This window comes from Falco punctatus, assembly GCF_963210335.1.
Source record: "Falco punctatus genome assembly, chromosome: 15".
NCBI lineage: Eukaryota > Metazoa > Chordata > Aves > Falconiformes > Falconidae > Falco > Falco punctatus.
Window position 1 is genome coordinate 16,331,054 of NC_137595.1, and position 12,449 is coordinate 16,343,502.

A 12,449-nucleotide genomic window follows, 5' to 3' on the forward strand; every position below is an offset into this window, starting at 1 on the left:
TCAAGGCTTCAATATTACAATTTTTTTTAAATGGAAGAATTTATTTGTAATCTGGAAATGTTTTAAAGTTATCCAGATGAGAAAGAACGCAAGTATATTTAATCAGACTTAATAGTCAAAATAGACAAGCTTTGACTATTACTAGGATCTGCCCTTGGTAGATAAACGATCTTTGTAATCCTTAAATGGAAAATTGCATGTTGACTTGTCTTTTCTATGCCAAGAATGCAAGATCAGTAAGCTAAGGAACATTAAAGCAATACATCTAACAACATTTGCCAAGAAAATCTGGCTTATAAGAATGAACTTCAAGAGCCCTCAAAACAGTCCAGTTTATTAATATTTATAGACTAATGCATCAAATGATTTCAAAGCTGAAAGTGTCAGGAGAAAAGAAATGGCTTCAGGCCATTCAGTGTAGATGAACAGTAAATATTGCCATTTTTATATTTTTCCATATTGTATATGCACTGTGATGTAAATGCATGTGATAAAGTTCAAGCAGGTTGGTTGGTTTGTTTTTTTCCCAGAGAATGATCTTCACAGGTTTCAAACCACAATATGAGAACTAAAAGTTAAGCCGAGGAAAGTCTTGCAAAGACTTTTCTTGCTCCTCTTTATAAGCACCCCATACTGAGAATACTATAACAATCTTTTAATCTGTTTCCCAGATAAAGAAAAATAGATATTATCTGAACAAAGACAAAGGATGACATTAGATACACACACAAAAATTAGACAGGTTTGTAGGCAGCTAGCTTTTTTCCTCATAGGTAAAATCATTCTAGAAAAGAATGTTCTCTATTGTTTACAGTCCTACTGCAATCAGACTTTCAGTGCTCCTTCTAAGCCTTTTTAGAGAAAAAGTTACCATGGAAGCAAACCGCTAATGTTATGGAGTGTAAATTGATTACATTCATATTACAGCGGGTACAAAGCACCTAGATATACAGCTTCAGTACCATGGAGCCATACAGCTATGAGCTTTTTCCTGTTCGTCTCTCTTTTGCTTTTAATCTTGACAATTCTTATCTATAAATAAAAAGCAGAGATTTTAATCTTTTTTTAAAAAGTGCTAATAAGAATGCATGATTTTAGCAGTCTGTTACTCTTCTTTACCCATCTGAACCCAATAACCTGTAGATAACTTCCTGTAAAAAAAAAAAAAAAAAAAAGCAGCAGCCACAATGGCCAACACTCGTATCAGCAAGACCATGTTTAACTAAAATTCCAACTGTTGGACTAATGCCCCGGGTATCCAATACAAATTCATAGAATCCTAGAATTGTTTAGGTTGGAAAAGACCTTAAGATCATCAAGTCCAACTGTAAACTGAACACTGCCAAGTCCACCACTAAACCGTGTCCCTAAGCACCATGTTTATGCTTCTTTTGAATACCTCCAGGGATGGAGATTCAACCACTTCCCTGGGTAAGCATACAGCACATCGCAGGGAAAGACAAGAATCAGACAAAAACACCTCCCCCCTCCACAAAATGAGCATGGCACTAGAACCAAGAAGGATGAGAAAAGGGGAAAAAAACCCAGACACATGGAAGTATGTGAGAACTCCTGAATCCCACAGCTACTTCAGGCCAGATTCTCTAAGGTGCCAAGCATTTGGCAAAGAGAACATTCAGGTAAGCAAGGTATTATTCTGCATTCTTAGCAGAATATTTGGAGTTTTATGTTCTTAGGTTATAAGCATCTGGGACTATGAGATTACAGAACTATAAATTATTACCATGCAGCCCCTGGAAACCCACTCTTTATTGTTTTAACTGTCACACAAGTGACTGAAGTACCCAGCTGGAGACAACATACCACAATCAGCTACTGTGGCACTCAGGACTTTTTGATCCAACATCACAGATGAGGAACTGGACCCATTTAATCGCTTGGATTAATTTATACTCACATGCTTACACTAAAATCAAGATGGAAATACTATCCTCCTTCATTTCATGATCTCTGGCAGCTAGTAGAGAGGTGACCAAAAAGAACTGTACCTCATCAAAATGAGGGGGTCTTCTCTCAACAAATCCTAAAGGATTTTAAACTCTGAAGAGCTGCTGAAACAATAAAGTGACACACTTTCATGCTCCACCACTCTGAGATATTGCATCTTTCTTACATTTCATTTCAGAGTCTCAATTCTCTACAGCACTAAGTGTGCATTTTTCTTCAGAAAAAAAAAATCACATTTCAAAGTCACTGCAGAAAATAAAGGTTGTACTGAACTGTGAAGTGTACATACAGTGAAATGTTTCATGATGAATTCATCCATTACAGCCATGGTAAGCTGCAAGAGTTCAACAACTGCACCCTGAAATGAGCCGTATTGACAGCAATTCATTTTTTTCTTCCATCCAAGATATTTAAAATAAGCTCCACATTTAAGTCAATCTAAATTCTCAGTAACTTGTATGCTATTAAGCAGGTTTTGGTACTTTTTCTACAGGAGGGAGGGAGGTTTCAAGCAGCTATAGTGCAGTACAGGCAAATACGGACAGGTAATGGTCACTGCTGGTTAGTGGCCAAATAACTGACCACACAGGATAACTAACATTCAAGTTCAAAATGAGTTTTAAGTGGCTTTTAATCAGCCAATGGCCAAGTCTGGGTACCTGCTGTCTAGCAGCAGCAAGAGTGACTAAGTTCACACATCCTAGTTTGATACAGACCTTTTATTTCTTATCGAAGCCCTTTCAGAGGCCATTGTTCAGATATTTTACAGGTCAGTTTATTTTGAGGCTACAAGGAATGCCACTTCTGAATGAAAAATACTTCAGCTGTCAGGGCTAATAAGTCTGTGCAGGACATGCAAAATGAAAATGAGTAGTTCTATATAAAGCTGACCATGCAATTCTGCAGGATTGGGCTATATTCTGCAATTACAGGCACCTACAGGCTCCTTAATTCACAAGTGCAAAGCAAAAGTAATGAAGCACCAAGGCAATGAAAAATTAGTTCCTAAACTCAGAACTAGAAAATAATGTTATAACCTTTTAAGTTTCACATTGAAATTGAGAAGTATTATTTTTATCTCAGCTGTGGGGGGGAAGGAGTTCTGTAACAAGTACTTCCAAGATAGAGACAAAGGTCACCTTACAGATTGTCAGAATTAGGAAACAGGTTAAAACTACTTTTATCTCCCTACTTGAAAGCCACAATTTTACCTCGTTTTCTTAGCAAGAGAAATTTCAAAAGCAGATAAACAAAAGGACAATTCTGAAACATGTAATGGTGTAACAACCCACAAAGACGACACATCCTCAACTAAACATACAATTAAAAAGCACAGCTGCATTAATTAAGTTCTCCTGCCAACCACATGAATCTATTTAGATATGATTCTGGGGGAAAAAAAAAAAAAGAAAAAAAAAGTTGTGTGCCACTTGTTCGCACTTCTCTTTCCAGTAGCATTTTTAACTATTTTTAAGTAGCATCCTAGACAACTGAATTGCAGATTAGTGTTTTTATTTGAATCTTTTCATAGTAATACTAGGGATGTACTGATCAACCATTAGTAACAATCATACTATAAGATATTGAGCAGCAAAATTAACTTTCCAAAGACTAAGCTTGCAAATCATTTTTTTGAATTCTAATTGCTTCCTAAAGAACTACGTTATTAGGCATTATCCGTGTTACAGATTCCCTGCATCAGAAGCCCTGCCTCTTGTTTTCTGTGTAGTCTCGGTTAAATTGCAACTTCTAGAAAGGGATTTACCACAGTACTTCGATTTTGTATGATCCAAGAGCAAGACTGAAGAAACCCCTATAGAACTAAAGATTTTTTCCTCATGCTGAACAATCTTCCTAATAATGGGAAAGGAAGACAGAACAAGCCAAGTGTAATATTAACTTCAAGTTGGAAAAAATAAAAAAGCTGAAGCATAGTGATGCATGCTTAGTGTCATTCAAAAGCAGCCCAGATTTATGTCTTCCACATAAGTTAGCGTGTTAGCCAAGTTCAACTTTCCTTAAAACTGTATCTATTCAGCAGCTTTTCAGATGATAGTTAAGTTTCTGAAGTCTTTGTTGCAAAATTAGTCTCAAAAAGCTGAAGTTACTCAATACTTAGACCTTCTTAGCAAAACTACACTTGAGAAAAGATCTGGTTTATATTGTTAACACTAATCAAAATTTGGTCAAGAAATAGATGTAAACAATAAGGATAATACATTTAAGGCTTAGAAAGAACACTGATAAATTCACCCCTGTCACATTAAAACATCCACATCTCCTTCATGGTCCTCCTCAGTCACTTTTAAAGAGAGCACTTCTTCATTAAGAAATAATCCACTCAGTCTCTCCTTACGGGCTTGTCTTTGTTCTTTCAGCTGTCTCTTGCGTAAGGCCTTTTGCTGTAGCTTCCGTTGCTTGGAACGCTTCTGTCAAAATATAGAAGACAAAAAAAATAAGATTTTTTTTCTGTAGATTAGAAACCACCTTTAAAGAGGGCAAATATAAGTTAACTCTAACATAATGTGCTCTGAAAAATAACTAAAATGAATACTCAGAGGTGGCGTAAACATTTATCTGAAATCGTACCCAATAGGAAAATATCAAGACCATTTACCACAATGGAGTTATGAGGCACATCACCCTGTGATGTTGTATAGCTGAGTCTTTGATCAGAAAAGTCTTTGTTGTCAGGGAAATGTTACAGTCTTACAGCCACCACCTGAGATGCTGCAAAGCAAGCAGGAACTGCTCCTCTCACCCACAAATGAAGTTGAAATTATGGCAACAGGACAAGTGCCACAGTACTACTTTAACTGCAACGTGCTTCGGTAGGTCACCCCTCACTACGTAATCTCATGAGACACGTTGGAAGAATGAACTGAAGAAGATTCAAAAAGCCTGATGAAACTTCTAGCTGGGGAAAAAACCCAACACAACAAAACAAACAAAAAAACCACAACCAAGACAGTCTTTACTAGCCAGAAATTATACCTAGATTAGGTTGATCAATCTTGAGTAATTTTTTTTTTTTTTTAAACTATGAACTAAGTAAGATGCATAAGCCTATATTCAACCCCCACTCACATTATTCTAAACAAAAGTAATGAGAAGACCTACTACATACAAACATCAAGCTTTCACTTAGAAGCGATGGGAAAAGCAAAAGTTTAAATTCCTTATGGTCACACCAGAGGAAAGAGTCAGCATTAATTTAGCTAGAGAACTTCAGCAGATCCTCGGTGACTAACCATGCTCCTTCAGTACAAATAACCCAGTTACAACCACATACAAAACCTTAACGAGTCAGACAGTTTAATACATATGTACATAGTTAGAAACTTTACTTTTGAATCCCGGATTCTGTCTGCAGCACTTGTGGACAAATTACTATCGCTGTGCGCTCGACTCATGTTGGCGCTTGAGTTTGAAGCGGAGTTAGCGACACTAGAGCCACTGCTACTCGCTGAGCTGACCATGCTGGCACTGCTGCTGCTGGCACTGGCACCGCTCACACCACTGGTACTTGCACAACTGTAGTTACTCCTCTTCCAGCTTTCCCTTGCAGATCGTTGACGAGGTCCATGCTCCTTGATGTAGTTTCTCACCTTTAGAACAGAGGCATCAGAATTACTACAGCCTGATAAATACTGCACCGAGATACTGAGAAAAAACAGAATATGGCTACTAATAATGATCAAGTTACTGGACCAGTTCAGTTAGCCTTTTAAAGCATTTTGCTGTGGGTGCTTAAACCCCAAGCCATCTGGCAGTCATCAAGAGATCTTAACTAAGTTAATACTAATTTCATTATGGAAAGAAGAGAACCAAGTAACAAGGTTTCGGGTTTCTTCCCCTCTCCTGCCCACCAAGTTTTCTAATACACAACAGTAAGTTGTAACACTAAACAGGAGTATCACAGAAGTTCAACTGAACTAAGTTGTTTAACTAGTGTGTCAACCCCCTTTATTTTGCTAGGTATAGTCAAACAAAAGTGGGCGTAAGGAAAGCAGTACTTTTCTACTTTAAGATGATACTCATAAAATGTTTGAAATACGCAACAGGCCAAGCCCACAAGAGCAGTCGATGTTTTCCATTGTCAATCTTTATCATAATCACAGACTAACACTGAGGAGTTCAGCTTGTTTGGACACTGCATCTTTTCCCAACAACACATCAAAATAGTACAAAGACTAAGATGACAGTAGTATCTACCTACCATACGATTCAGGTACCCTTCTTTGTTGTAATTTGCATTTTGTAACACTTTTAAAACACTTTTTTCTATATCCCTTTTTACATTAAATTTATGGTCTACCCCAACAAATTCCAGCCCTTTGGATTTTTAAATGCTAGTCTATCATCAGTGAGCAAACGGAAACCCTCCACCAGCTGACAGTCATGAACTGGAATATGCTTTGTCATAAGCAGTACTGGGCCCATGGCATAACTCATTACACACACACCAGCTTAGGCTTAACATATAGAGAGAATATATAATTCACAGTCTTTCATATAAAGGTTTAATACATATAATATGCTTTTGAACTCTATTTTCCCTCATTGACAATATTGTGCTCTATTGTATCTTGCTATGATTACATATAAAAATTCATCACAACTCCGTAAGAGATTTTGCAAGACTTATCAGATACTGAAACCCTGAAGTCAAATGTACAAACCTTAACTCACCTGTTTCAGTTTTTCATCTGTGAGACAGTTCAATTCAATAATGAATTCACTATCCGTAGGTGAGATCTGAGCAGTAGGATCAATAATTTTAATAATATCAAGTTGCTCTCGAAGGCCCATCTCTGTACTGACTTTGCGACTCAAATACTCAATATATTCAACCTAGGATGCAAAGAAAGACAAGTCATTTGAAGGTATTATTGATTCTAAATGAGTGACAGAAACAAGAAAGGACCAACAGAATAAAATGCACTGAAACACATTTCCTACAATTCTATCCTCATTGAGTATCATCAAAAACTCAGGGTGAAAAAACCAAGTACACATTAAACTGCCTACTACAGATGCAAAAGACAAGAAGATTTAGTTTCAAGAATCCAGTAATACTGCACAGGTCTACACTTACACCTACAGCAATCAGTATGTCTCTTAAGATGTGGCACTAATGGAAAGTTCTTCTGTGTAACAGTTCTCACATAGGGAAAAAAGTCCATTTCACCTGTTCATCATTTGTCATTGCACTCCATGGAAGTTCATCAAGATTCCTATGCTTGTTTTTCTTTTTTGGAAGCAGACAAGGAGAGCTCGGAATACTAGGTATAACATCAGAAAGTACATCACTCCCACTTGTAATGTCACTGCCAGGCAACTTGTAATAAGCAAGAGAAAGAACAAAGCCTTAGAATACAGTAGGCAGATTTAAAACCACTTTAACACTATTAACAATTCAAAACATACTGTCAAATCAGCAAAGCATCGCTCATCTACGGACTCTAACAAGTTCTTAATAATTACTCATAACTCTGGCAGTACCCCTTTGAATCTTCCAATAAACAGCAAGTGCAAACTCAATTCACACCATTCTCTATTATCAATCACATTTTTAAAAATCTGCATTTAAGAAAACAGCCGAATGATGGGGCATTTCAACTGTTTCCCTTCTCCGTCAGTGTAAATTGTCCATTACAATCCAAACCTCCCATTTTAAAGCATAAGTCTAGTTTAAGGAAGATCATTTCAAAGCAGCTTTGTAATTTATACCACACCCCATAATCACACAAGACAATTCAATTAAAATCACTGTCATTCTCCTGGAGGCAACTGCAGAACTTTAGCTAGCTTCATTTATACAACTGACATGTAATTTCTGAATGCAATTCCAGTTAAAGTGTGACAGCTGGATGACTCATGCTCAGATTTTGCCAGGTAACACCATAAAGAGCTACAAAAAAGACTTTCTAAAATTCTACAAGTCCAATCAAGTATGTCTCTTAAGAAATGCTTGTTTAAAAAAACCTAGCTCCTAATCAAACATGCTGTCAGCTAAGACATGGAAGATTGCTTCTTTTCAAAACAATCGCCGAGTTTATCAGGCAATTAAGATTTCACAACTCAATGAAGCTCTACATCTTTGTGATGCCATGAGCGCTGTTCCTACAGGCTGCATTATACAAATGCACTTGTAACTTCTGTGATACAATACACAGAAAGACTAGCAGTTAGACTAGAACAGTAAGAAATTCAGAGCTAATCTCAGTCCACGTTATCTTAAATTCATTTGCATCTTCTGGAACAGGATTAGCACTTTTTCTTGGAATGAGTGTTTTCAGTCCTTATACTGCACTTAAAAGACTCTACAGGCTTTGACTAAGCTGTATGAAAAAATTTAAAATTATTCCTCAGTATATTCTGAAGCACCACATTTCCTACTTCAAAGTTATGTATACATTTCACAGCTGATTTAAGTCTATAATACATAAAAAGATTTGCACATCACAACTGAAATCTGCTGAACAAAGACTACCACCAGAAATTAGAGATAGATGGCCAGGACTGCATCCAGTAAAGACTAGGAAAAAGGAGGATGCAATTCACCATCACACTTTTCCCATCCTGGTGAGACAAAGTGAGCTCTGTACTCTTACTGGCAGAGAAAAAAAAAGATGGAAAAAGGCGATGGTAAGAGCTTCTACATTTTACCTAGGTGCCAGGTGCATTCCAAAGGATTTAATCAGACCAAATCACTGGAAGCAGACATCTATAATTTCACTAGCAGAGCAGATCCTCAGAACAAAGGATCTAAGTTCATGGCTACAAGACACACGTCGATCACTAAAAATCAAACTACCACAATATGTAAGCATTCCTCTTTGAGAAGCTGATCTTCTGTCTCTCCTCCAGATTAAAAATGCTGGAATAAAGTGGAACAAAACATCATCTTTGTTGCTGAAGATTCAGTATCTGCTCTTACATTCAGTAGTTACCAAGAAACAAATGCTGAGGACTTTTCAACTGAAGTTAAACCCAGCACTTCATAATCTACACAAAATATTACATTTACAGTGGAACTAGTTTACCTGCCATTCAAACTCACTGTCTGACCAATCCCAGTATGTGCTGATAGAAGAAGACACATCACTGCAGACACTGCCCTCAGGGAATAAATCAAAAGAGGTGAACTCCTGGTCATCCAGTAAAGAGTAACAGTCATCTTGATCACCAACTGAAACCGATGAGAACAACTCCTCACTGCATTCCGAGCTGGCTACGCTGGTTCCACAAGATGTCAAGTTCCACCTGCAAAACAGGACAGAACAAATAGAAAGCAGCAAACATATTGGCATCATGTGTCCTGAAAAATTATTTTAAGACTCACAAAACTATCTCAGCCTTGCTTGTCAGTAATGTTATACGTTGATTTTATTGAAGTTATAAATATGTGAATTTAAAAGTATTTGTAAAGATCCATAAAGAACACCAATGATAATTCAGTATTAAAAACAGCAAGGCAAAAATCCATATATTGTTAGTATAATTATACCTTTACCTTATTAACAATTTCCACCCTAGAGCCGTGATTCCTGTAGTGTGTAAACAGTCTCCTTTTTTTGGTTGGTTGGTTGTTTTTTTAAATACACTGAGCTAAAAATACAATTTCCCATATGTTGGGATACTTCAACTTCCACATAAATTGGAATATGCAAAACTAAGTAGTAAATCCATTGGACTTCAGGACAAACAGGAGTCAAAAAGAAATTCTAGGTTGACAATCCAACGCAACACTAAGGCTTAATAAGGAAATGCATTATGGATATTTGCAAGGCTCCATTATTCACTATTTTCAACTCTGAATGCCAAAAATATTGGACATGCTGTTAGAATGAGACAGTGCAAGACTGGAAAATGACCTGTGTGAAAATTCTACCACACCAAAGCTAAACAACCCCCCCTCCCAATTTAATTTAAAAAGCTAGTTAATGTTGCTAAAGGAAAGCAACTGAGGACTCAAACTTCACAGAACAGGTTTTTTATTCTCATTAGAGTAAGCCAGAATTTATTTAACAAGCTCATGAAATTGGTCTCCATATGTGGATTTATTTCACATGTTGGTGGAAAGTAGGTCGAGACAACTATGAGTCAGCACAGCACTGCAATACGGCCAAAACAATTTGAAAAGGGTTTCTAAAATTCACCAACACAAACCCACGCGATTAACTGCTGTTCCATCAGCCTATCCACTTCAGCCTGGCTCACTGGAAGAACATTTCTCTATCCAACTGCAAAAGCTGAGCAACGCCATTGCCCAGAAGGTACTCACCATCATTATTTAAGCTGCATACCAGGTTGGCTAAATACATTTGTGATTGACTCACTCCCACATCTATTTGGCCAGCAGTGAATTTATCCAACGTTAAAGGCATTTCAAAAACTCTTCCTTTAGCAGATTCAGGAGACCTTACCCTCCCTCCCTTTCTGCTTCACTCACACACGTGCAATGTTTCACTAGTACAGACTTTTGTGGGCAGGGCAATCGATCGGCATCAGTTGAATATGAATGTGGTGACACAGCCTGTTTTGAACACTACTTCAGTTTCTGTACTCATTAAATATCAATGAAAGGAAAGACAAGAGTGGATAATTTCCAGACCCATCAAAACACAGGAGGCGGCACAGTGGCTCTGCCACCAACCAACTACACACAGATGCTCCAGGTATGCAGCATCACTGCAGGTACAGCAGTCAGCCCTCGCCTTCTCATGCCTAGGGGGGAACCGCTGTGCTTGCTAGGGTGAACTGGATTAACAAGTGAGAACTACATTAAAATTACTTGTAACTTAAAAAAATTAGGAAGCCTTATGCGAACACCACATATTGAGCCATGCATCTGCAACAGCTTAGTGCAGGAGAGCGCATGTCCTTGCCCACAGAAGTGATATACCCACTCAAGATGCCTGGGTTACAAACCTGAGTTTGTAAAATGAGTAAGCCTGAATAACACTCTCAGTAAGTGAAAGGCAATCAAAAGAGAAACTTACAAAATGGATTAAGTGCAAATCTGGCAAATATCACACATTTATCTTAGAGATATGCTAGGAAATACATCTTACTGCTGATGTCACAATTGGGTCTTATGATATAAGAGCTAGATCATGAAAGTGTATCACGTTGGATCGAGGCTCTTAAGACTGAATCATTTAAGAATCTGTAACTATGAGCTTGACGTTGTGAATGGACTTTTTAAAGTGTAATTTCCATGATTTCATACAAATTCAACTGAAAGATTGCCTTATTATTCACTCTTCGTAACAGTGTAGTAGAAACACTTAATAACCAGTAAGAGTATCTTGCAGCTCAGCAACAGGGACTAAAACTATCCCACATGAATGTTCAAGACTGAAATCTCACAAGCTGTTCGCAGGGGGAAAAAAAAAAGCTATTACTATATTCAAATTTAATACCACACATACACAGCAGCAGAATTAAGTTCTACAGCAAGCAGCACTGTGGTTTTGATTTTGTAAGTACAACTGGAAGTTTCTTTACAGAGCTGCATTTGCATTTTTAGAATCGACATTTTCTACAGATTACAGGCAGGATAATTTGCCCATAATTAGTAGCATAGGATGGGAATGCTTCTGCCGGAATCGGTGCAGCCACCAGGACGCCTGACTTACCCTGAAGCTCCACAGGTTCGCTTGGTGCCCGTGCAAGGCCTGCTTTTAATTGCTGCACACACACCACCCTAGCTGCCCATCCTACAGCGCCCCAAACCTCCGTCTGAAGACATTGGGAAGGGAATAAACACATCTCCAAGGCCGCACCGAGCTCACCCTGACAGCCTCAATGCTATTAACCGAAACCCGGCCAAGCCCTCACAGGGCCCTGCCAGAGGCCGCGCACCCCGGCGGGGCCCTGCCGGCCGGCTGCCTGCCGCCGCCGGGGCTCGCCACAGCCGGGCCCGCACCGGGCCGGGGAGCGGGGGCGAGGCAGGGCCCTCCTGCACGGGCAGCGCCGGCCCCGCCGCCCCAGCCCCGGGCCGCCCGCCCGCCCCGGCCCCCCCGCAGCATCACCGCGGCCCGGCCGCCCCCAGCCGCCTCCGTGCGCCGTGCGGGCAGCGGCCGGGGCCCCGCGGCGCGGCGGGCGGACCTGTTGGAGTGGAAGCGGTGCAGCGGGTCGGTGCGGTGGCAGGACGAGAGCTGGCAGCCGAAGTCGCTGACGTCCAGGCAGCCCTCCTCGCTCAGGCTCAAGCTGCCGCCCCGCGGCGGGTGCTGGTGCGAGAGCAGCGGGCACGGCTCCTCGGGGGCCAGGAACTTCTCGTACGGCTCCTCGGTCATGGCGGCGGGAAGGGCTGCGGCGCGGCGGGGAGGAGGCGGCCGCTTCACGCACACAGCAGCCGAGCCGCCGCCGCCATGAGCCGCCGGTCCCGGGATGCGCCTCAGTGTCGCGGCCGGCGCGACGGGCTTCTTCCGGCGCCGGCCCTGCGCGCCGCGCCGCCACAGCGCCCCCTG

The 12,449-nt window shown here is 40.0% G+C and overlaps 1 protein-coding gene across 1 annotated transcript; it reads right to left on the reverse strand.

Annotated features, from left to right (window-relative positions):
- Positions 1 to 1,101: 1,101 nt before the first annotated feature.
- Positions 1,102 to 12,406, reverse strand: FAM199X (family with sequence similarity 199, X-linked). Its single transcript, XM_080365802.1, has 6 exons — positions 12,088 to 12,406; positions 9,018 to 9,237; positions 7,160 to 7,309; positions 6,661 to 6,822; positions 5,316 to 5,576; positions 1,102 to 4,397 (listed from the first exon to the last, which is right to left on the reverse strand). Exons 1-6 carry the CDS (start codon positions 12,273 to 12,275, stop codon positions 4,227 to 4,229), a joined length of 1,152 nt encoding a protein of 383 aa, XP_080221928.1. The 5' UTR covers positions 12,276 to 12,406; the 3' UTR covers positions 1,102 to 4,226.
- Positions 12,407 to 12,449: the final 43 nt, after the last annotated feature.

What these genes read in the sequence shown, in the direction of transcription:
- FAM199X (XM_080365802.1), bottom strand. Translation starts at nt 12,275, where the DNA reads ATGACCGAGGAGCCGTACGAGAAGTTCCTGGCCCCCGAGGAGCCGTGC. An exon ending in CAATGACAAATGATGAACAG is followed by an intron (nt 6,823 to 7,159) that starts GTGAAATGGACT and finishes TTTGCATCCTAG; the next exon opens with GTTGAATATATTGAGTATTT. An exon ending in CAGATGAAAAACTGAAACAG is followed by an intron (nt 5,577 to 6,660) that starts GTGAGTTAAGGT and finishes TCTGTTCTAAAG; the next exon opens with GTGAGAAACTACATCAAGGA.